Source organism: Triticum urartu, chromosome 6A (genome assembly GCF_056163025.1).
Source record: "Triticum urartu cultivar PI428250 chromosome 6A, HENAU_Tu73, whole genome shotgun sequence".
Classification (NCBI taxonomy): domain Eukaryota; kingdom Viridiplantae; phylum Streptophyta; class Magnoliopsida; order Poales; family Poaceae; genus Triticum; species Triticum urartu.
This window is the reverse complement of record NC_141878.1, coordinates 558,487,439-558,510,447: the sequence shown is the minus strand read 5'-3', so window position 1 is coordinate 558,510,447 and position 23,009 is coordinate 558,487,439. Positions and strand designations below refer to the sequence as shown.

General features: G+C 45.6%; 2 protein-coding genes across 3 annotated transcripts; one reads left to right on the top strand and one right to left on the bottom strand.

The window, feature by feature from the left end:
- Nucleotides 1-11,286: 11,286 nt before the first annotated feature.
- Nucleotides 11,287-13,184, top strand: LOC147966310 (uncharacterized). Its single transcript, XM_087528803.1, has one exon. The coding sequence runs from the start codon at nt 12,134-12,136 to the stop codon at nt 12,716-12,718; it is 585 nt and encodes a 194-aa protein (XP_087384929.1). The 5' UTR covers nt 11,287-12,133; the 3' UTR covers nt 12,719-13,184.
- A 9-nt stretch (nt 13,185-13,193) lies between these two features.
- On the bottom strand, nt 13,194-20,272 carry LOC125515023 (uncharacterized). 2 transcript variants are annotated; one of them, XM_048680436.2, is made up of 7 exons: nt 20,073-20,272; nt 19,781-19,979; nt 19,491-19,577; nt 16,426-16,797; nt 15,821-15,977; nt 13,697-15,628; nt 13,194-13,451 (listed from the first exon to the last, which is right to left on the bottom strand). In XM_048680436.2, exons 1-6 carry the CDS (start codon nt 20,153-20,155, stop codon nt 13,713-13,715), a joined length of 2,814 nt encoding a protein of 937 aa, XP_048536393.2. In that variant the 5' UTR covers nt 20,156-20,272; the 3' UTR covers nt 13,194-13,451; nt 13,697-13,712. The 2 variants fall into 2 exon arrangements, with proteins under 2 accessions (XP_048536393.2, XP_048536392.2); XM_048680435.2 differs by lacking the exon at nt 13,194-13,451 and having other exon boundaries at nt 13,534-15,628.
- Nucleotides 20,273-23,009: the final 2,737 nt, after the last annotated feature.

Genomic DNA, 23,009 nt, shown 5'->3' with positions numbered 1-23,009 from the left:
ATTCTGATTTCTGCTATCAATACAAGCCCGATAGTTGCTACTGATGATCGAGAAGATCGAAGTGTACGCCCCCCCTTTGAACTTCTTGTTCAAGGAATTTGGATTCTTTACCTAGCTATCCCCAACTTTGATGGTGGACGATCTTTTAAGATCGCAAGGGGTTATTTCCTAATAACACCTTTTGCTCTTATTTATGCCAAAATGGCATTGAAATGTTATGCATTTCTAAAGGCCCGGAATGTTGGGGAACGTAGTAACTTCAAAAAAATTTCTATGCACACGCAAGATCATGGTGATGCATAGCAACGAGAGGGAAGAGTGTTGTCTACGTACCCACGCAGACCGACTACGGAGAGACAGTCGCCCGCAAGCCACCTATGTGCAAAGCACGTCGGGGGAACCGGTCTCGCGTAAGCGTACGCGTAATGTTGGTCCGGGTCGTCTCGTCCAACAATACCGCCGAACCAAAGTATGACATGCTGGTAGGCAGTATGACTTATATCGCCCACAACTCACTTGTGTTCTACTCGTGCAAATAACATCAAACCATAAAACCTAGGCTCGGATGCCACTGTTGGGGAACGTAGTAATTTCAAAAAATTTCCTACGCACACGCAAGATCATGGTGATGCATAGCAACGAGAGGGGAGAGTGTTGTCTACGTACCCACGCAAACCGACTGCGGAAGCGTTGACGCAACGTAGAGGAAGTAGTCGTACGTCTTCCCGGTCCGACCGATCCAAGCACCGTTACTCCGGCACCTCCAAGTTCTTAGCACACGTACAGATCGATGACGATCCCCGGGCTCCGATCCAGCAAAGCGTCGGGGAGGAGTTCCGTCAGCACGACGGCGTGGTGACGATCTTGATGTTCTACCGTCGCAGGGCTTCGCCTAAGCACTGCAACAATATGACCGAGGTGGAATATGGTGGAGGGGGGCACCGCACACGGCTAAGGAACGATCACGAGGATCAACTTGTGTGTCTATGGGGTGCCCCCTGCCTCAGTATATAAAGGATGGAGGAGGAGGAGGCCGGCCAAGGCTATTGGTGCGGCCAGGATGGGAGTCCTACTAGGACTCCAAGTCCTAGTAGGAGTCCATCAAGAGGGGAGGAAGGGAGAAGGAAGTGGAGGAGAAGGAGAGGTGGCCGGCCCCCTTTTCCCTAGTCCAATTCGGACCAAAGGGGAGGGGGGCGCAGCAGCCCCTTGGCCCTTTCTGCTCTTCCCACTAAAGCTCATCAAGGCCCATTGCTTCTCCCGTAACTACCCGGTACTTCGAAAAATACCCGAATCACTCGGAACCTTTCCGATGTCCGAATATAGTCGTCCAATATATCGATCTTTACGTCTCGACCATTTCGAGACTCCTCGTCATGTCCCCGATCTCATCCGGGACTCCGAACTCCTTCGGTACATCAAAACTCATAAACTCATAATATAACTGTCATCGAAACCTTAAGCGTGCGGACCCTACGGTTCGAGAACAATGTAGACATGACCGAGATACGTCTCCGGTCAATAACCAATAGCGGGACCTGGATGCCCATATTGGCTCCTACATATTCTACGAAGATCTTTATCGGTCAGACCGCATAACAGTATACGTTGTTCCCTTTGTCATCGGTATGTTACTTGCCCGAGATTCGATCGTCGGTATCCAATACCTAGTTCAATCTCGTTACCGGCAAGTCTCTTTACTCGTTCCGTAATACATCATCTCACAACTAACATATTAGTTGTAATGCTTGCAAGGCTTTATGTGATGTGCATTACCGAGAGGGCCCAGAGATACCTCTCCGACAATCGGAGTGACAAATCCTAATCTCGAAATACGCCAACCCAACATGTACCTTTGGAGACACCTGTAGTGCTCCTTTATAATCACCCAGTTACGTTGTGACGTTTGGTAGCACCCAAAGTGTTCCTCCGGCAAACGGGAGTTGCATAATCTCATAGTCATAGGAACATGTATAAGTCATGAAGAAAGCAATAGCAACATACTAAACGATCGGGTGCTAAGCTAATGGAATGGGTCATGTCAATCAGATCATTCAGCTAATGATGTGATCCCGTTAATCAAATAACAACTCCTTTGTCTATGGTTAGGAAACATAACCATCTTTGATTAACAAGCTAGTAAAGTAGAGGCATACTAGTGACACTCTGTTTGTCTATGTATTCACACATGTATTATGTTTCCGATTAATACAATTCTAGCATGAATAATAAACATTTATCATGAAATAAGGAAATAAATAATAACTTTATTATTGCCTCTAGGGCATATTTCCTTCACGGAAATCCTTTGCACTCGGACGCAATCCTCGTCTTATTGTCGGATATATGTGTTGGAAATATGCCCTAGAGGCAATAATAAATTGGTTATTATTATATTTCCTTGTTCATGATAATCGTTTATTATCCATGCTAGAGTTGTATTGATAGGAAACTCAGATACATGTGTGGATACATAGACAACACCATGTCCCTAGTAAGCCTCTAGTTGACTGGCTCGTTGATCAATAGATGGTTACGGTTTCCTGACCATGGACATTGGATGTCGTTGATAACGGGATCACATCATTAGGAGAATGATGTGATGGACAAGACCCAATCCTAAGCCTAGCACAAAGATCGTGTAGTTCGTATGCTAAAGCTTTTCTAATGTCAACTATCATTTCCTCAGACCATGAGATTGTGCAACTCCCGGATACCGTAGGAATACTTTGGGTGTGCCAAACGTCACAACGTAACTGGGTGGCTATAAAGGTGCACTACGGGTATCTCCGAAAGTGTCTGTTGGGTTGGCACGAATCAAGACTGGGATTTGTCACTCCGTGTAAACGGAGAGGTATCTCTGGGCCCACTCAGTAGGACATCATCATAATGTGCACAATGTGACCAAGGAGTTGATCACGGGATGATGTGTTACAGAACGAGTAAAAGAGACTTGCCGGTAACGAGATTGAACAAGGTATCGGGATACCGACGATCGAATCTCGGGCAAGTACAATACCGCTAGACAAAGGGAATTGTATACGGGATTGATCGAATCCTCGAAATCGTGGTTCATCCGATGAGATCATCGTGGAAAATGTGGGAACCAACATGGGTATCCAGATCCCGCTGTTGGTTATTGGCCGGAGAACGTCTCGGTCATGTCTGCATGGTTCCCGAACCCGTAGGGTCTACACACTTAAGGTTCGATGACGCTAGGGTTATAAGGAATAGATATACGTGGTTACCGAATGTTGTTTGGAGTCCCAGATGAGATCCCGGACGTCACGAGGAGTTCCGGAATGGTCCGGAGGTAAAGATTTATATATGGGAAGTCCTGTTTTGGTCACCGAAAAAGTTTCGGGTTTTACCGGTAGTGTACCGGGACCACCGGAGGGGTCCGGGGGTCCACCAAGTGGGGCCACCAGCCCCGGAGGGCTGCATGGGACAAGTGTGGGAGGGGACCAGCCCCAGGTGGGCTGGTGCACCCCCCCACCAAGGCCCAAGACGCCTCCAAGAGGGAAGGGGGGCAAACCCTAGGGCAGATGGGCCCTAAGGCCCACCCCAGGTGCGCCTCCCCCTCTCCCCCTTGTGGCCGCCACCTAGATGGGATCTGGGGGGCTGCCGCCACCCCTAGGGAGGGAACCCTAGGTGGGGGCGCAGCCCCTCCCCTCCCCTTATATATACTTGAGGTTTGGGCTGCCCAAGACACACGAGTTCCTCTCCTTCTTGGCGCAGCCTTACCCCTCTGCCTCCTCATCTCTTGCGGTGCTTGGCGAAGCCCTGCTGGAGTACCACGCTCCTCCACCACCACCACGCCGTTGTGCTGCTACTGGATAGAGTCTTCCTCAACCTCTCCCTCTCTCCTTGCTGGATCAAGGCATGGGAGACGTCACCGGGTTGTACGTGTGTTGAACGCGGAGGTGCCGTCCGTTCGGCACTAGGATCTCCGGTGATTTGGATCACACGAGTACGACTCCTTCAACCCCGTTCTCTTGAACGCTTCCGCTTAGTGATCTACAAGGGTATGTAGATGCACTCTCCTTCCCCTCGTTGCTGGTTTCTCCATAGATAGATCTTGGTGACACGTAGGAAAATTTTGAATTTCTGCTACGTTCCCCAACAGTGGCATCATGAGCTAGGTCTATTGCGTAGATTCTATGCACGAATAGAACACAAAGTAGTTGTGGGCGTTGATTTTGTTCAATATGCTTACCGTTACTAGTCCAATCTTGTTTCGAAGGTATTGTGGGATGAAGCGGCCCGGACCGACCTTACACGTACTCTTACGTGAGACTGGTTCCACTGACTGACATGCACTAGTTGCATAAGGTGGCTAGCGGGTGTCTGTCTCTCCCACTTTAGTCGGAACGGATTCGATGAAAAGGGTCCTTATGAAGGGTAAATAGCAATTGGCATATCACGTTGTGGTTTTGCGTAGGTAAGAAACGTTCTTGCTAGAAACCCATAGCAGCCACGTAAAACAAGCAAACAACAATTAAAGGACGTCTAACTTGTTTTTGCAGGGTATGCCATGTGATGTGATATGGCCAAAAGGATGTGATGAATGATATATGTGATGTATGAGATTGATCATGTTCTTGTAGTAGGAATCACGACTTGCATGTCGATGAGTATGACAACCGGCAGGAGCCATAGGAGTTGTCTTTATTTATTGTATGACCTGCGTGTCATTGAGCAATGCCATGTAATTACTTTACTTTATTGCTAACCGGTAGCCATAGTAGTAGAAGTAATAGTTGGCGAGCAACTTCATGGAGACACGATGATGGAGATCGTGATGATGGAGATCATGATGATGGAGATCATAGTGTCATGCCGGTGACAAGATGATCATGGAGCCCCAAGATGGAGATCAAAGGAGCTATATGATATTGGCCATATCATGTCACTATTATTTGATTGCATGTGATGTTTATCATGTTTTTGCATCTTGTTTACTTAGAACGACGGTAGTAAATAAGATGATCCCTCATAATAATTTCAAGAAAGTGTTCCCCCTAACTGTGCACCGTTGCAACAGTTCGTTGTTTCGAAGCACCACGTGATGATTGGGTGTGATAGATTCTAACGTTCACATACAACTGGTGTAAGACAGATTTACACACGTGAAACACTTAGGTTGACTTGACGAGCCTAGCATGTACAGACATGGCCTCGGAACACAAGAGACCGAAAGGTCGAGCATGAGTCGTATGGTAGATACGATCAACATGAAGATGTTCACCGATGATGACTAGTCCGTCTCACGTGATGATCGGACACGGCCTAGTTGACTCGGATCATGTAATCACTTAGATGACTAGAGGGATGTCTATCTGAGTGGGAGTTCATAAGATGAACTTAATTATCCTGAACATAGTCAAAAGGTCTTCGCAAATTATGTCATAGCTCGCGCTTTAGTTCTACTGTTTAGATATGTTCCTAGAGAAAATTTAGTTGAAAGATGATAGTAGCAATTATGCGGACTAGGTCCGTAAACTGAGGATTGTCCTCATTGCTTCATAGAAGGCTTATGTCCTTAATGCACCGCTCAGTGTGCTGAGCCTCGAATGTCGTCTGTGGATGTTGCGAACATCTAACATACACATTTTGATAACTACGTGATAGTTCGGTTAAACGGTTTAGAGTTGAGGCACCGAAGACGTTTTAAAACGTCACGAAACATATGAGATGTTTCGAGGGCTGAAATTGGGATTTCAGGCTCGTGCCCACGTCAAGAGGTATGAGACCTCCGACGATTTTCTTAGCCTGCAAACTAAGGAGAAAAGCTCAATTGTTGAACTTGTGCTCAGATTGTCTGAGTACAACAATCATTTGAATCGAGTGGGAGTTGATCTTCCAGATGAGATAGTGATGTTTCTCCGAAGTCATTACCACCAAGCTGCTAGAGCTTCATGATAAACTATAATGTATCGGGGACATATATGATGATCCTTGAGATATTCGCGATGTTTGACACCACAAAAGTAGAAATCAAGAAGGAGCATCAATTGTTGATGGTTGGTGAAACCACTAGTTTCAAGAAGGGCAAGGGCAAGAAGGGATACTTCATGAAACGGCAAATCAGCTGCTGCTCTAGTGAGGAAACCCAAAGTTGAACCCCAAACCCGAGACTAAGTGCTTCTGTAATAAGGGGAACAGCCACTGGAGCAGAATTACCCTGGATACTTGGTAGATGAGAAGGCTGGCAAGGTCGGTAGAAGTATATTGGATATACATTGTGTTAATGTGTACTTTACTAGTACTCCTAGTAGCACCAGGGTATTAGATACCGGTTCGGTTACTAAGTGTTAGTAACTCGAAATAAAAGCTACAGAATAAACGGAGACTAGCTAAAAGGTGAGATGACGATATGTGTTGGAAGTATTTCCAAGGTTGATCAAATATCGTACGCTCCCTCTACCATCAAGATTGGTGTTTGCGTTGAGCATAGACATGATTGGATTATGTCTATCGCAATACGGTTATTCATTTAAGGAGAATAATGGTTACTCTGTTTATTTGAATAATACCTTCAATGGTCTTGCACCTAAAATGAATGGTTTATTGAATCTCGATCATAGTGATACACATGTTCATGCCAAAAGATATAAGATAGTAATGATAGTACCACCTACTTGTGGCACTGCCACGTAAGTCATATCGGTATAAAACGCATGAAGAAGCTCCATGTTGATGGATCTTTGGGCTCACTCGTTTTTGAAAAATTTGAGACATGCGAACCATGTCCATTGGTGTATATGCATGAAGAAACTCCATGCAAATGGACCGTTTGGACTCACTTGATTTTGAATCACTTGAGACATGCAAATCATACCACATGGCCAAGATGACTGAAAGCCTCGTTTTCAGTAAAATGGAACTAGAAAGCAACTTGTTGGAAGTAATACATTTTGATGTGTGCAGTCCAATGAGTGCTGAGGCATGTAGTGGATATCGTTATATTCTTACTTCACAGATGATTTGAGTAGATGTTTAGTATATTTACTTGATGAATCATGAGTCTGAATTATTGAAAGGTTCAAGTAATTTCAGGGTGAAGTTGAAAGATCGTCGTGACAAGAGGATAAAAGATCTATGATATGATCATAGAGATGAATATCTGAATTACGAGTTTGGCATAGAATTAAGACATTGTGGAAATTGTTTCACAACTAATACAGCCTGGAACACCATAGTGTGATGGTGTGTCCGAACATCATAACTGCACCCTATTGGATATGATGCATACCATGATGTCTCTTATCGAATTACCACGATAGTTTATGGGTTAGGCATTAGAGACAACCACATTTACTTTAAATAGGGCACCACGTAATTCCGATGAGATGACACCATATGAACCATGGTTTAGAGAAACCTAAGCTGTCATTTCTTAAAAGTTTGGGGCTGCGACGCTTATGTGAAAAAGTTTCAGACTGATAAGCTCGAACCCAAAGCGGATAAATGCATCTTCATAGGACACCCAAAACAGTTGGGTATACCTCCTGTCTCAGATCCGAAAGCAATAAGGGATTGTTTCTAGACTCGGGTCCTTTCTCAAGGAAAAGTTTCTCTCGAAGGAATTGAGTGGGAGGATGGTGGAGACTTGATGAGGTTATTGAACCGTCTCTTCAACTAGTGTGTGGTAGGGCACAGGGAGTTGTTCCTATGGCACCTACACCAATTGAAGTGGAAGCTTATGATAGTGATCATGAAACTTCAGATCAAGTCACTACCAAACCTCGTGGGATGACAAGGATGCGTACTAATTCAGAGTGGTACATAATCCTGTCTTGGAAGTCATGTTGCTAGACAACAATGAACCTACGAGCTATGGAGAAGCGATGGTGGGCCTGGATTCCAAAATGGCTCGAGGCCATATAATCCGAGAGAGGATCCATATATGAAAACAAAGTGTAGACTTTGGAAGAACTACTTGATGGTCGTAAGGCTGTTAGGTACATATGGATTTTAAAATGAAGACGGACAATGATGGTAAGTATCACCATTAAGAAAGCTCGACTTGTCGTTAAGATTTTTTTCGACAAGTTCAAGGAGTTGACTATGATGAGACTTTCTCACTCGTAGCGATGCTAAGAGTCTGTTGGAATTATATTAGCGATTACTGCATTATTTATGAAATCTTGCAAATAGGATGTCAAACATTGTTTCCTCGACGTTTTTTTGAGGAAAGGTTGTATGTGATACAACCGGAAGGTTTTGTCAATCCTGAAAGATGCTAATAAGTATGCAAAGCTCCAGAAATCCTTCTAAGGACTGGAGTAAGCATCTCGGAGTTGGAATGTATGCTTTGATGAGATGATCAAAGATTTTGGGTGTATACAAAGTTTATGAGAAACTTGTATTTCCAAAGAAGTGAGTGGGAGCACTATAGAATTTCTGATGAATATATGTTGTTGACATATTGTTGATCAGAAATGACGTAGGATTTATGGAAAGCATGTAGGGTTATTTGAAAGTGTTTTTTAATGGAAAGCCTGGATTAAGCTACTTGAACATTGAGCATCAAGATCTATAAGGATAGATCAAAACGCTTAATGGTACTTTCAAATGAGCACATACCTTGACATGATCTTGAAGGTGTTCAAGATGGATCAGTCAAAGAAGGAGTTCTTGCCTGAGTTGTAAGGTATGAAGTTAAGACTTAAAACTCGACCGCGGCAGAAGAAAGAGGAAGGACGAAGGTCGTCCCCTATGCTTTTGTCATAGGCTCTATACGGTATGCCATGCTGAGTACCGCACCTGATGTGTGCCTTGCCACATATCTGGCAAGAGGGTACAAAGGTAATCTAAGAGTAGATCACCAGATACCGGTCTAAATTATCCTTAGAGGAATAAGGATATGTTTCTCGGTTATGGAGGTGATAAAGAGTTCGACGTAAAGAGTTACGTCGATGCAAGCTTAACACCTATCCGGATAGCTCTGAGTAGAGATACCGGATACGTATAATGGAGCAACAATTTAGAATAGCTCCAAGAAGAACAGTTATTTGAAATGGCTCCAAATATAGCGTAGTAGTTGCATCTACAAGATGACATAGAAATTTGCGAAGTACATACGGATCTGAATGCTGCAGACCCGTTGACTGAAACCTCTCTCACAAGCATAACATGATCAAACCGAGAACTCTTTGGGTGTTAGTCACATGGGGATGTGACCTTGAGTGTTAATCACATATCGATGTGAATTGGATTATTGACTCTAGTGCAAGTGGGAGACTGTTGGAAATATGCCCTAGATGCAATAATAAATTGGTTATTATTATATTTCCTTGTTCATGATAATCGTTTATTATCCATGCTAGAATTGTATTGATAGGAAACTCAGATACATGTGTGGATACATAGACAACACCATGTCCCTAGTAAGCCTCTAGTTGACTGGCTCGTTGATCAATAGATGGTTACGGTTTCCTGACCATGGACATTGGATGTCGTTGATAACGGGATCACATCATTAGGAGAATGATGTGATGGACAAGACCCAATCCTAAGCCTAGCACAAAGATCGTGTAGTTCGTATGCTAAAACTTTTCTAATGTCAAGTATCATTTCCTCAGACTATGAGATTGTGCAACTCCCGGATACCGTAGGAATACTTTGGGTGTGCCAAACGTCACAACGTAACTGCGTGGCTATAAAGGTGCACTACGGGTATCTCCGAAAGTGTCTGTTGGGTTGGCACGAATCGAGACTGGGATTTGTCACTCTGTGTAAACGGAGAGGTATCTCTGGGCCCACTCGGTAGGACATCATCATAATGTGCACAATGTGACCAAGGAGTTGATCACGGGATGATGTGTTACGGAACGAGTAAAAGAGACTTGCCGGTAACGAGATTGAACAAGGTATCGAGATACCGACGATCAAATCTCGGGCAAGTACAATACCGCTAGACAAAGGGAATTGTATACGGGATTGATCGAATCCTCGACATCGTGGTTCATCCGATGAGATCATCGTGGAAAATGTGGGAACCAACATGGGTATCCAGATCCCGCTGTTGGTTATTGACCGGAGAACGTCTCGGTCATGTCTGCATGGTTCCCGAACCCATAGGGTCTACATACTTAAGGTTCGATGACGCTAGGGTTATAAGGAATAGATATACGTGGTTACCGAATGTTGTTCGGAGTCCCGGATGAGATCCCGGACGTCACGAGGAGTTCCGGAATGGTCCGGAGGTAAAGATTTATATATGGGAAGTCCTGTTTTGGTCACCGGAAAAGTTTCGGGTTTTACCGGTAGTGTACCAGGACCACCGGAGGGGTCCGGGGGTCCACCAAGTGGGGCCACCAGCCCCGGAGGGCTGCATGGGCCAGGTGTGGGAGGGGACCAACCCCAGGTGGGCTGGTGCGCCCCCCCCCCCACCAAGGCCCAAGGCGCCTCCAAGAGGGAAGGGGGGCAAACCCTAGGGCAGATGGGCCCTAAGGCCCACCCCAGGTGCGCCTCCCCCTCTCCCCCTTGTGGCCGCCACCCAGATGGGATCTAGGGGGCTGCCGCCACCCCTAGGGAGGGAACCCTAGGTGGGGGCACAGCCCCTCCCCTCCCCTTATATATACTTGAGGTTTGGGCTGCCCAAGACACACGAGTTCCTCTCCTTCTTGGCGCAGCCTTACCCCTCTCCCTCCTCGTCTCTTGCGGTGCTTGGCGAAGCCCTGCTGGAGTACCACGCTCCTCCACCACCACCACGCCGTTGTGCTGCTGCTGGATGGAGTCTTCCTCAACCTCTCCCTCTCTCCTTGCTGGATCAAGGCATGGGAGACGTCACCGGGCTGTACGTGTGTTGAACGCGGAGGTGCCGTCCGTTCGGCACTAGGATCTCCGGTGATTTGGATCACGACGAGTACGACTCCTTCAACCCCGTTCTCTTGAACGCTTCCGCTTAGCGATCTACAAGGGTATGTAGATGCACTCTCCTTCCCCTCGTTGCTGGTTTCTCCATAGATAGATCTTGGTGACACGTAGGAAAATTTTGAATTTCTGCTACGTTCCCCAACAATATGCAGCAGCTGCCGCGAGAAGAAGGAAATGATCAACATGATGAGGAGGATGTGAATGTGCCTCCACTTATAGTTACGGGTGAGGATGAACAACAAGTAGAGAAGCAACCTGAACCTCATGGTTACATGTTCAGAAATAACACAAAGGCACTTCAAGACGGCAACTTGGTGACCATTGACAGAGTTTGGCAATTGGACAACATGTTTCTGATGCCAATGCCACAACGACTGAAAGATGTATGCTTGTCATTTGCATTGTTTAAGTTGCTAAGGTGTCGATTTGCAAGGTACAAACTCACCGATGTCATCTCTACAGAGACCCTCAAATTTGTCAGAAGCGTCTTGCTAGAGGATGGTGAACTTGAAAGGGCGTTCAGGATGATTGCAGATGAGCTTTCTTTTCTTCATGATCATTACGATTCACCACTCCCAGTCTTCTACTCAGGTAGCTGGTTTACCACAACACTAAGTATGGTTATCTCACTCTTGAGCATAGGTTACTGCATATTTTTTGGGCTGGACGTCATTGAAACGGTGGCTAGGTTTACTAGGGAAATTTCTCAACATGGAGCCACAGTTACTTGCTACTACTTCTGTATTAGCGAGGGGAAAGTCTACAGACCACCATTATGGTTTGGACGTGTGTATTTTGATCTAGTGCCAGGGCCGTTACTCATTGTGTTCGTGGTGGTTGCTGAGGCGAGGGATATTGCTTCCCACATATGCTCTAACTGGACCAAAGTAATCCTCACCTGCCGCTGTGTGCACCGTGCCTCCTTGAAGCTCTCTCCCGTCGCCCCGAAATGGGTTGGTTTTTTGTTGGGATGCAGATGCGACAGGTTGATGAGGCATTGGAGCGACAAAATGGGACAAAGCTCATTGCTTGTCTTACCTGCCTGCCTCCTTCGTTTGCTGGACCGAAAGAAGAAGAATGTTGAAGTACCAATGGCAGTGTGAAGGCTTGCATCATTGACGCCCTGAGAAGCACAAGCAGTGAAGGTCTAAGCAAAGGCACAACTTCCCTGCGCCAGAGCCAAGATGGCCGAAGCCTACTCTGGGCCTGCAGCAACAGCAAAGGTACATCTGACACCATACTTGTGTGGCATATGGCCACAACCATCCTTGAGGCGAGGCACCCGCACCACCAGCAAGATGATCCTCCTCAGCAAACACTGCAAGGTGGGCGGTCTTCTTCAGTTTCCGAGAATAAGATCGCCGCCACTCACCTGTCGTGCTACTGCGCGTATCTGGTGGCCTCCTGCCCCGAGCTACTTCCTGATGATGATGCATGGAGCAAGTACCTCTACAACAAAGTCAAGAAGGACGCCGACCGAGCCCTCGCCATCGGCAGCAGCACACCAGTGTCGTCCATGTCGCCAGAAGCGGGGTACCGACAGTTGATTGAGATGTTGGGCGCTACACAGAATCATGAGGTGCTCAAGGATGCGGCGAAGCTCGCGGAGCAGTACGGCCAACTGACCGGAGGCGAGGAGACGGCGTGGGAGTTGCTGGCTGGGTTTTGGTCGGAAATGATCCTTTACCTGGCGCCATCGGACAACATCAAAGGGCACCTGCATGCGATTGACCGGGGCGGCGAGCTGATCACACTCCTCTGGGCCTTGCTCACCCACATCGGGATCATCGACAGGCCCGGCGACACCGCTGCAAGTGCTCCAGCCACTGGTGTTTAAGTTTGCTCTTCCTATTCATGCACACGCTGATTTGCATGCTTAGCTGTGGATTTCAGTTCCTTTTATTGCTCTTGATTGTAAGTGTGTTTGAGGTCTTGCTTGTTGGGTGTGAGTGCGATTTAAGGCCTTGTTGTGGCTTCTTTTTTCCTCATTTCTAATATTATCTAAGAAGGAATGAGAAGTGTAAGATTGATGAGACCTGGGGCATGGTGCACCAGTTTTACCGCCTCTGGATTATGGCTTTTGGAGTGTGAGAGATATGAAAAGTTGGTGTTGTCTTTCTTAACGGGGTTGTGATTTTTGAAGCCTGGATCGTTCTAAACCGTTCAGTAGTTACTGGCCTTGGCTTGTAGTAGCCCGTGCGCAAGGCCGGAGGCAGCCGGAGATCGCCGTCCATGTCTTCGAGGGGCGCAACACGTCCCACCGCGCTGCCCATGCCGGCCGCGACAGTCCACAGGCACGCAAGCCATGACCAGACCAAATTGAATGGCACTCTCAAAGGTGACAAACTGTCGACAGATTCACTACACGTGGCACGGCATCGCACCTGATGGTCTCTCCCAGGCTGCAACCACCATACATATATACACATCGTCTGTCACCAACAAGAGCTAATCCAACAGCCAACTCATGCACTGGAGGAAATCTAACAACCATACTTTCAGAGCCCAGCAATGCAGATGAACTGACCATCGTCAATCCCCACAGGCAAACTGATACGACGGCGCAGATCCTACAAAAAAAAGGCAATTGCGATCGCACACTGAGATTCAGTGCCCCTAACAATCAAGTTCTGCTAATTACTAGTGGTACTATGAAAGATGAGACCAATCAAACCTAATGCGTTCCTCAGCAACAAGGTTCAGAAAAGAAGGGAGCATGCACGGGGGGAGAGAAAAAAAGCAAAATAATGATGTCTACTCTACGGGGGTGACACCCTATTCACATTATCCCTAGGAGCATTATTACAGCATTTACCATGTCATTAGCCTGGCTATTGGCTGGCCGGCGGATTCCCCTTGCTAGCCCCATTCACCGCTGGGTTATGTTGACGAATGGCTGGTGGTGTTCCCATGCCGGTAAGCAAGTTCCTGGCTGGTGTTGCTCCGGTGACAGGAGCCGCATTCCTAGCTGGTGGTGTTCCTGTGCCGGTGAGCAAGTTCCTGGCCTGTGGCGTTCCAGTGCCAGTAAGCGAGTTCCTGGCTGCTGTTCCAGTGCCAGGAGCCGTGTTCCTGACTGCAGGTGTTCCAGTGCCGGGAGCCATGTTCCTGACTGGTGGTGTTCCAGTGCCGGGAGCCGTGTTCCTGACTGGTGGTGTTCCAGTGCCGGGAGCCGTGTTCCTGACTGGTGGTGTTCCAGTGCCAGGAGCCGTGTTCCTGACTGGTGGTGTTCCAGTGCCAGGAGCTGTGTTCCTGGCTGGTGTTCCACTGGCAGGAGCCGCATTTTTAGCCGGTGTTCCGGTGGCAGGAGCCGCACTTTTAGCTGGTGTTCCGGTGGCGGGAGCCGCATTCCTGGCTGGTGCTCCAACGCCGGCAGCCACATTCCTGGCTGGTGTTCCGGTGCCGGCAGCCGCATTCCTGGCCATTGCGCTACTATTTGAGTTCATAGCATGCTGCTTCTGAGCCATAATTTCTTGGCACCTATTTTGTTTGCCTGTGGTGCCTGGACCAGCTGGCTTCCGATATATTGCTTTACTCAGCACACCAGCATTGCCTGTGCCAACAAGGCCACTAGAGGCGACAGTTGATGCAAGCGTCGCCCCATGTGAAGGTAGAGCTTTGGTCTTCTTCATGGTTACTGGTGCTCTAAACACAGGGATGCTTTTCCCAACTGTGGGTAGCTGCTTCTTCTTCTGGCTGGCAGTAGCTCCTTGAGCTCCAGGAGCAATTTTGACACCTTTGCTTTTATCAGAATAATCTGTAGTCAAGCATCCTTGGGCAACAAAGCGATCGAACTCCAGCATGTCAGCATCCTTGGGATCTATCATCTCCTCGGCTTTGGGATCTACCATCTCTGGCTGCCTCACCGTCTCTGGCTGCTTCACCATCTCTGGCTGCCTCACCGTCTCTGTCTGCCTCACCATCTCTGGCTGACTCACCGTCTCTGTCTGCCTCACCATCTCTGGCTGCCTCACTGTCTCTGGCTGCCTCACCATCTCTGGCTGCTTCACTGTCTCTGGCTGCTTCACGTCTTCAGGAAACAAGTCCTCCATCGTGACTACACAAAATGTTGAGTCATCATCAATCTCCATATTGTCGCATGGGCCAGGCACTGGTGTGGTGCTCAATGTTCTATCAGGTTCCAACAAATGTGCACTAGCAGATTGTTCCGGGGGATTAACTCCTGCAACTTCTGGTACAACATTAACTTGCTCGGTTGACTGTGTTATCAAAACCGTAGGAGATTGTGTAGGGGCACTGCAGTTTGGAAGTTCTGGGTGTTGAGCACCGCCAGTCTGTGTTCCAGGCTCACCAGCCATGGTGGAGGCTTTAGAGCTTGTAGAAGTTTTTGAAGACCCTTTTCCTCGAGATCTTATGTGCACAGCTTGCGGGGATTGTGCAGCTTTCAATAAATTGGTGGCGATGCTTGCTGTGGCGATTCGTCCACCGGCAGCAATAGCTGCAGCTTGTATAGAGGAAGGAGCATTTGTAGGATTTGCTTGTGCAGTTTGCTTCTTAGAGCTATTCCGTGACTTGATTGAAGCATTTGACACTTTTGAGGGCGCAGCTTGAGAAGGAACTTGTTGCGCCCGAGGAGGTTGAACCTGCACTTGTGCTGACACAGGCCCAGGGGCTGCACTTGGCACTGGTACTGGCAACGAGAATGATGAAGAGGATGTTGCAGATTTTAACTCAGGTGCCGCAGCACCAAATACTGGAGCAGGATGTTGAGTGCTTTGTTGTGAAGCTCCTGCATGAAAAAGCTTCAATGAGCACCAAAAGGCTAGCACAAGGCACTCCAAAGATGCCAGAATGGATTTACATCTCAGATACGCAACGAAGCTATAGAACAATGTTTGACTTGTTGACACTTCGGTAAAGAAGCATTATTCTAAATGAGAGAGCTGTCTGTACTGACAATTTATAAGATTTTTATAAATACCTGATCTTAATGTAGACAATCCACCAGGCTTCCCCATAGGCATATCAAGAGCCATAAAGAATGCCTTTTGAGTAGCTTTCATATCATATCCCCCGGTGACTGGTTTAGCTTTAGCAGGCTTGGTTGTTGCTTGACGCCTGCTAATTACTGCCCATCTCTGAAAAGAACAGCACACATTACCTAATTACACTACAGAGAAATATGTACACGGAGAGACATGGATATCCCATAAAGCTAATCATTATACTATGCATCAGTTATATGCGAATGAGAACTAAACAAACAGACCAAGTAAGGTTGAGATGGAACTTTATCTAGGCACAGATCACAAGCAAAGCAACATAACTACTGCAGCAAGAGGCACATGTATTTGCCTACTTACCTTAGAATATTTGCAAAGCATGTTACCAAGTTATTACAAGTCGGGAAAACTTAAGGTAAACTGAATGGATGTAAACAATGATGAACTGCAGGACAATAATAGATGCTACTCCCTCCGTCCCAAAATATAAGAACGTTTCTAACACTAGCATAGTGTCAAAAACGTTCTTATATTCTGGGACAGAGGAAGTAGTATGCATTTTACAAGGTGACCATAGAGTTACCTGAGACAATTGACCATAAGTTCTTGTGCTATCGAAGTTATATTTACGCAGAATGTCCAGCCAATTTCCTTCACCACACTTATGTACACCAGCCATTAACTCTGCATCCTCATCCTTAGTCCATGCTTTAGTCTTCTTTGTCTTTTTATTATGAGGTCCATTCCCATCAAAAGAATCAGGAGATAACCCTGTATGGGGTGCCTGCTTTGAGTTGGAAACTGGACCTGTACCATTTGTTAGACGATGGCTCTGAGCAAGCTGTTTGTCAGATGAAACACGTGGTATCTTTTCATTTGGAGTGTTTAGCAGAGGAACATCTGAGTTAGCACGATGACTAGAACCTTGCTCGCGTGAAGGTCCATACATCAAGATCTGCAATTTATATGATAGGATCAAGTACATTGTGCATATCTAAGATAACAAGAAATGAAGTGCAAATATGCAACAGAGCAAATAGTACATGGCATGACTGCATTACACTCAACATAGTTAGTAATCAATACGAAATTGCTAATAAAACTAGATATTTGCCTTTTCCATAAATGATGACTATTTTACGTAAGTGAAATGGAAGCTGACATAAGAACTGTTTTTATAGACTAATATGCCAGTGATAGAAGGATGACATTTTGGGTGTAGAGTGTAGACATGGTCCCCAAATACAACTGTGAGTATACTTGATTTCAATTGCAATAAGAATTAAAAAACTTTCATAACTAAAAGCATTTTTTGAGAAAAAATCTATGATTATTATTTTTATCTGTCTAATTTAATATCCCAAAAGATATTCGCTGCCAAAGATTACAAGGTTGACTGTACATATCATGTACTGCCACTCTTTCGTCACTAGAGGGGGCAAACATGATAGCTACCCTTTTCTAACTGGAGGGTGTGAACATTATGACACTTTAATTTTTGTCTTTCTGCATATAAAGGTAGAGATTGAGGTGCACATTCCGGTCCCTGCGGTACCTTAAGGGGGCATTTGGTTCTAAGAAAACCAGATTGAAAGGAATGTGTGAATTACTAGGAATATTACCATGGTAATGAGATAATTGGGAATATGACATTACCCTTAAAGTTTTCCAACGGATACAAAATCGAGTTGTTTTGGTCATTTGGTGCAATATAACCTGTTAATGAGACAATGTATTGTAGATTAATACTGATGTATTTCAAAGACTTGTTTTATTTCTTTATGTCCCTTTCTGACATAGACTTTCAGATTGTCGATTAGTAAGATCTAACTCTTTCTCACAGCAGAGTATTCAAATGGAACTGCTTTTTCGGCTAGTATTTTTTATACCAACACACTTCTTAGACCGAACTACTTATCATTGCAAGGCCGCTAGGTTTGAGTTTAGAAAGTTTTATTCGGCTAGGAAGCTGTTCTTTCACTGCTGATGAGGCTGCTTTTAGCATAAATAAGGGCACGCTGTGAAAGAATCTGTATCTTACTAACTTATACAGAATAAAGTCCAAATTAGGGCACAAGGGTTATTATCAATCTTCAACGAAAACTGGAGCTAGTGTTAATAAGAAAGTACAATTTCAACAAAACAAGTAACTGTATGTTTAATTTAACAATGCAAATGCAAGAAGGAATTGGTTGCACACCATGTCAAGGTCGCATTGTGAAATAGCAGGACATGATGGATTGAATTGTCCCAAGACCATTAGTTGGATGAGTTTTAATTAGTACATAGGCATGGCATGGATATACAGTATGATTGAAGCCCTAAATGGGATGGACACAAAGCGCTTCACAAGATTAGTACAATTCGATCACTATGTTTGAATCGAACTAATATCTAAAGTCTAGCGTTTTTTAGGACGAGATAGCCACCTGTTTCAAAAGGAATCCATAGGTCCCAAACAACTGGAATCCTATCATAGTAATCTACTCCCTCCATCCGGGTTTATTAGGCCTAAAGACAACTTCTCTTAGACCAAGACACATAGTAATTTGCTCACATTAATTCTTCCATTTCACTCCCAATGCACTCTCTCACATGCATGCAGCCAATGAAAAAGCACACATGAAGTGTATTAACTTTTCAGCCATGGCACCAACAACAATAGCTTTCAATACAACCAATGAAATGGTTGCATGCATGCACCTTTCCAACGTGGGGCCTTATAAAAGGGGACATGCTTGTGATGCTGAGAGGCCTAATAAACCCGGACGGAGGGAGTAGTCTCTAACAAACATTCCAAGTGGTTATGCCAAATGCAGGAATCTAACCAGATTGCCCCGCGATTTCTACTAATCTTCACAAGATTCCTGCAACCAAACACAGCCTAAAACTGAGTTACCGCAGGTCCTGAGCAGCTCAGCTCACCACATTAAGCTCCCTTTGCAGCAAAACTCCTGCCATGGCAGCATTCTGGCTGTTTGGTTGTGGTCAAAGCACCATGAGTGCCGGTCAGCAACGAGCTGGGTTGCTCCGGACCCGTGAAGACTCACCTAAAATATTATAAGGACCGGAATCTGCACTTTCATATATTTAGGACTAATTTAACAGCACCTCAATACTTTTAGGAGGGCAGATGCACTTTACTCAGTACTGAATATGTCACAGTTACACGCTTACTACATGAAGCTCCTAGTGCACAACAGCATTACTAGGAAGTAAATCCAAGTAGGTCACACCTTGCAACTCCTTTGTATAAGAAGATAACAAAGCATCTATATGGACAAGCCAATAATTATGTAGCATACATAGCACGACATTGGATACTGATTTGTGGTACAACAGGACACAATGACCTTAAGCAGATGCCAAACAAAACTTTGTGCACATCTCGCACTCGATTCCGGATGTGCTTGATCAAAGAATCAAATAAACGAAAAAAATATGTAATTACTAAATACACTGATGGTGTTTAAGTTCATATGTCCGGGATTATGGGTTCCTAATGAGCACAGATAAACAAGGCAAAGGGGTGAAACAGAAAATTAGGCTTTTGGCATCCTCAATCGAGAAGGAGCATCTGATAGGCAAATGAAACGTATCGGCTACAGTACAGATAGAAATGCTTCTGACAAAAACAAAATGCGGTACCTTGGCGAACCGTGAGGCCTCAGCTGCGGCTTCGTTGCTCGGCTTAGGAGATGGTTCAATCTCACACTCCAAGTCGCTCTCATCACCCTGCCATGATCAATCAGGGCAACATAAGCACCACAAATACCGTTAGGAAAAGATAAGGCAACAGTAGAACAAACTGAATTTCTTCTATACACCAACCTCTTAATAAGATCTAACAGCTCCTGACACGACACTACTGGCTAGAAGACACAAATTGAAGCTAGCCGAAATTAAACTGACAGGATAATCCATCCAAGAGTACAAACCAGCGGCTGGGGGCTGCCGTCCTCGACGTTCTCGACGAAGTCGTGCCCGTAGGCGATGTAGCGCCAGAGCATCTGGTACTCGCGGGCGGAGGTGATCCCCGTGGCCGTCTTGGCCACCAGCGCCCGCCAGTCGATGCTCCTCCGCTGCGCGTGCTGCGTCACCTCCTGCAGCGCCGTCAGGATCGTCGCCGGCGAGTACCTGCGGGGAGATTCAGCGGCGCGTCAAAACCCTAGCTAGGGCGGGCCGGGGGGAAGCGGCGAGCCGGCGCGAAGGGCGAGGAGAGGGACCGACTTGTGGAGGATGAGGTAAAGGTCGTCCTCGGATAACTGTCGCTTCCCCGCCGCCGCCAGCGCCGCCGCCGCCGCCGACGCCATCTCGAAGCTTGTTGACTCGTCGGCGCCTCAGCGGTTGGCCGGGGAAAGACTGCAACAGGATCAGCTCGGCTGTGGTCCGTGGGCCGTTAGATCGGATGGATCGCCCAAGGCTAGCCACGCCGGAGCTCGGGGAGGCTCTGTAAAATTCGCAAAAACCACCCCGATTACTAATAGCTCTATGAGAAAGGCCCCGCCAGCTCTCGTGGCTGACCAAAATCATCCGTCGGAGATCCAACCCCCATTCGTTTTTTTTTCTATTTTTCACCCTATATAAAAGTCTGCTTCTATTGTAGGCTTGCACTCTTGCTATTCATCTTTTGTTGCTGTAATTTTCTCTTTATTATTAATATTCTACCATTGTTAAAAAGTTGGTAAGCTTTGCCTCACCTTCCTAGCTTGGAGGTGCCAGCCCAAAAATGGATGTTGACCAAGAGTTGGGTGTTCATTTGGATAGCCACCGATAATTTGGCTCCCAAACTGAATCGAAAAACCCTCCTAGCTGCTTGCGATTGTAATGGCATCCCTAATGAAATTAACCTCATAAACAAACACATAGCTCAAATGAAACTGTGAGTTTGGATTAGTCCATAAATAATTATATTTTTTTTGGTTGTACATAAATCATGAAAACATGGTATAACAATAGCTATAGTCAAGAACACAATCACAGGCCTTCTTGATCAAGGAGGAACCAAAACTATGCAATTCTATAACAAATACAAAAGTTTCATAAGAATCTAACAAAAGAAACCAACATGTAAAAATATAATTAATCATGACACTTGCAGAACTAGAAAGTTCCAAAAAAGAGGATAAATACTAGGCATGTGTGGCTCTGCCATCATTGACTTCTAGCACCATATTGTCTCCGGTAACGAAATTTTGGATCTGCGGGCATCATTTCTCGAAGAAACTCTTCATTCTTAGGGCCTATTGGAGAAACAATCATTTGACTTTATCGTAAGCCTTTTCAATGTCAATCTTGAATACTACTCCACTCATGTTCTTTTGGTACGTCTCGTGCACGGTATCATGTGGGATTACTATCCCATCGAGTATATCCCTTCCTTGCACAAACGTCATTTGAGATGGCCAAACAACATGATTAGAAACCGCATTGAGCCTATTAGTAGTAACTTTGGTGAAGATTTTAAAGCTCGAGTTAAGGAGACGAATATGTCTATATTTTTGTATTCGGTCAGCGTCCTCCTTAATCTTCGTGAACAAAACAATCTCTCCAAAATTAAGCGTGAAGAAACCGAATGACTCCATGAGATTGGTCTTAATAACATCCCAGAAGTTTTGATAGAACTCTATATGAAAGTCATCAGGGTCTGGAGCTTTTTAGTGTTCCTTTTGGAACACTGTAGCTCTAATCTCCTCTTCAGAAAAAGGGGCCGTGAGGATATCGTTCTCTTTTTGTCATGATTTGTGGAATATCATCCGTTCGTGCCTCATCTAGGGTGCGGTTTCTTTTGTCTGGAGCTCTCAACAGAGATTTGTAGTATCTTGTAATATATCGATTAAGATCCTCCTAGCCTTTGATCCTTCCCTCATCTTGATGGACACTAAAATACATTGTTTCCTGTGCTGCTTGTAGAAGTGCATGCTCTAGCCAATGCAACCAAAAGACCAATCTGATGGAAGAGACTAGGCAACACATTATACGTCAACACTCCCCCTCACGTGTGGCTCTCTCAGGCCTAAATGTGGACCGAAAGTGGGCTGCAATTTAATTGCGTCAGCCGGGTCTTGAACTCAAGACATCTTGGCTCTGATACCATGTAGAAGTGCATGCTCTAGCCAATTTAACCAAAAGACCAATCTGATGGAAGAGACTAGGCAGCACATTATACGTCAACACTGCCCATTGGCGATCATTTGGAAGTATCGTGTATTGTTATCTCGCTCCAAAAATGAAATCGACCTTGAATCTTTGGTACCATTCGATCTCCTCTTGCAATAGATGTGCGATTTTTTCATCAGATTAAATTTTTCATATCAAACTTTTTCTCGAGACAAAGTGTGAGTCACAGCAATCTTATCAAGGTCGTCGATAATGGTGGCAAGATGTTGCTTCTCTTTTTTGTACATGTCATTGGTGTGTTTCGCCCATCCAAACAGGAATTTCCTTGTAGCCCTTATTTTAAAATCTAATCTCTACATCGATGAACTACCAACGAAGGGTCTCTCTCATACATTCTTAGTTATGTCTGCAAAGCCCTCCCGTTGTAACGAAAGGATTGGCGAGCGGAGGTCGGCTAGTAGATTTAGAATCAAGAATGATGTGTGCATGGTCTAAAAGTTCTCGATGCGCTCTAGTGCACACACGGTTACCATAGGAAATTGCAATTCCCATTTGGTATCCATGAGTACCTTATCAAGATTCTCATATGTCGGAAGGAAAAGATTGTGTACTACCGGCTTGACATACTATCTTCCCTTAAATTCAAACTGTTGATTACAACGCTCAATGAAAAAAGCTAGTAAGTGGCAAAGGGGCCGTCATTTTTCTCTTGTTGGTACCTCACGATTTTAAAGCCTCCCCCAAATAAGCATGGGGTGAGGGTTATCCTTTGCTAGGTTAACCAATTCCCATAGAAAGTCAGATTTATTCTCGTCTTGGGAAGGCCCATAGACTGCCAACAGGCTTTGTGTGAAATTGTAGGCTCTATTTCGGAGGTCAGATTTGATTCGAAATTCACCAATAAAAAAGCTAGCAAGTCCATGGCCGTGGTCTGTATTCCAAGTAAGGTTCTTCCCGTCCTTCCACGCGGCGGTAGACAATGCCATATGTAGTAGAAACCACCCGACGAATGCTCGAGGACATACTCAAGGATGTCTCGTATGCCAG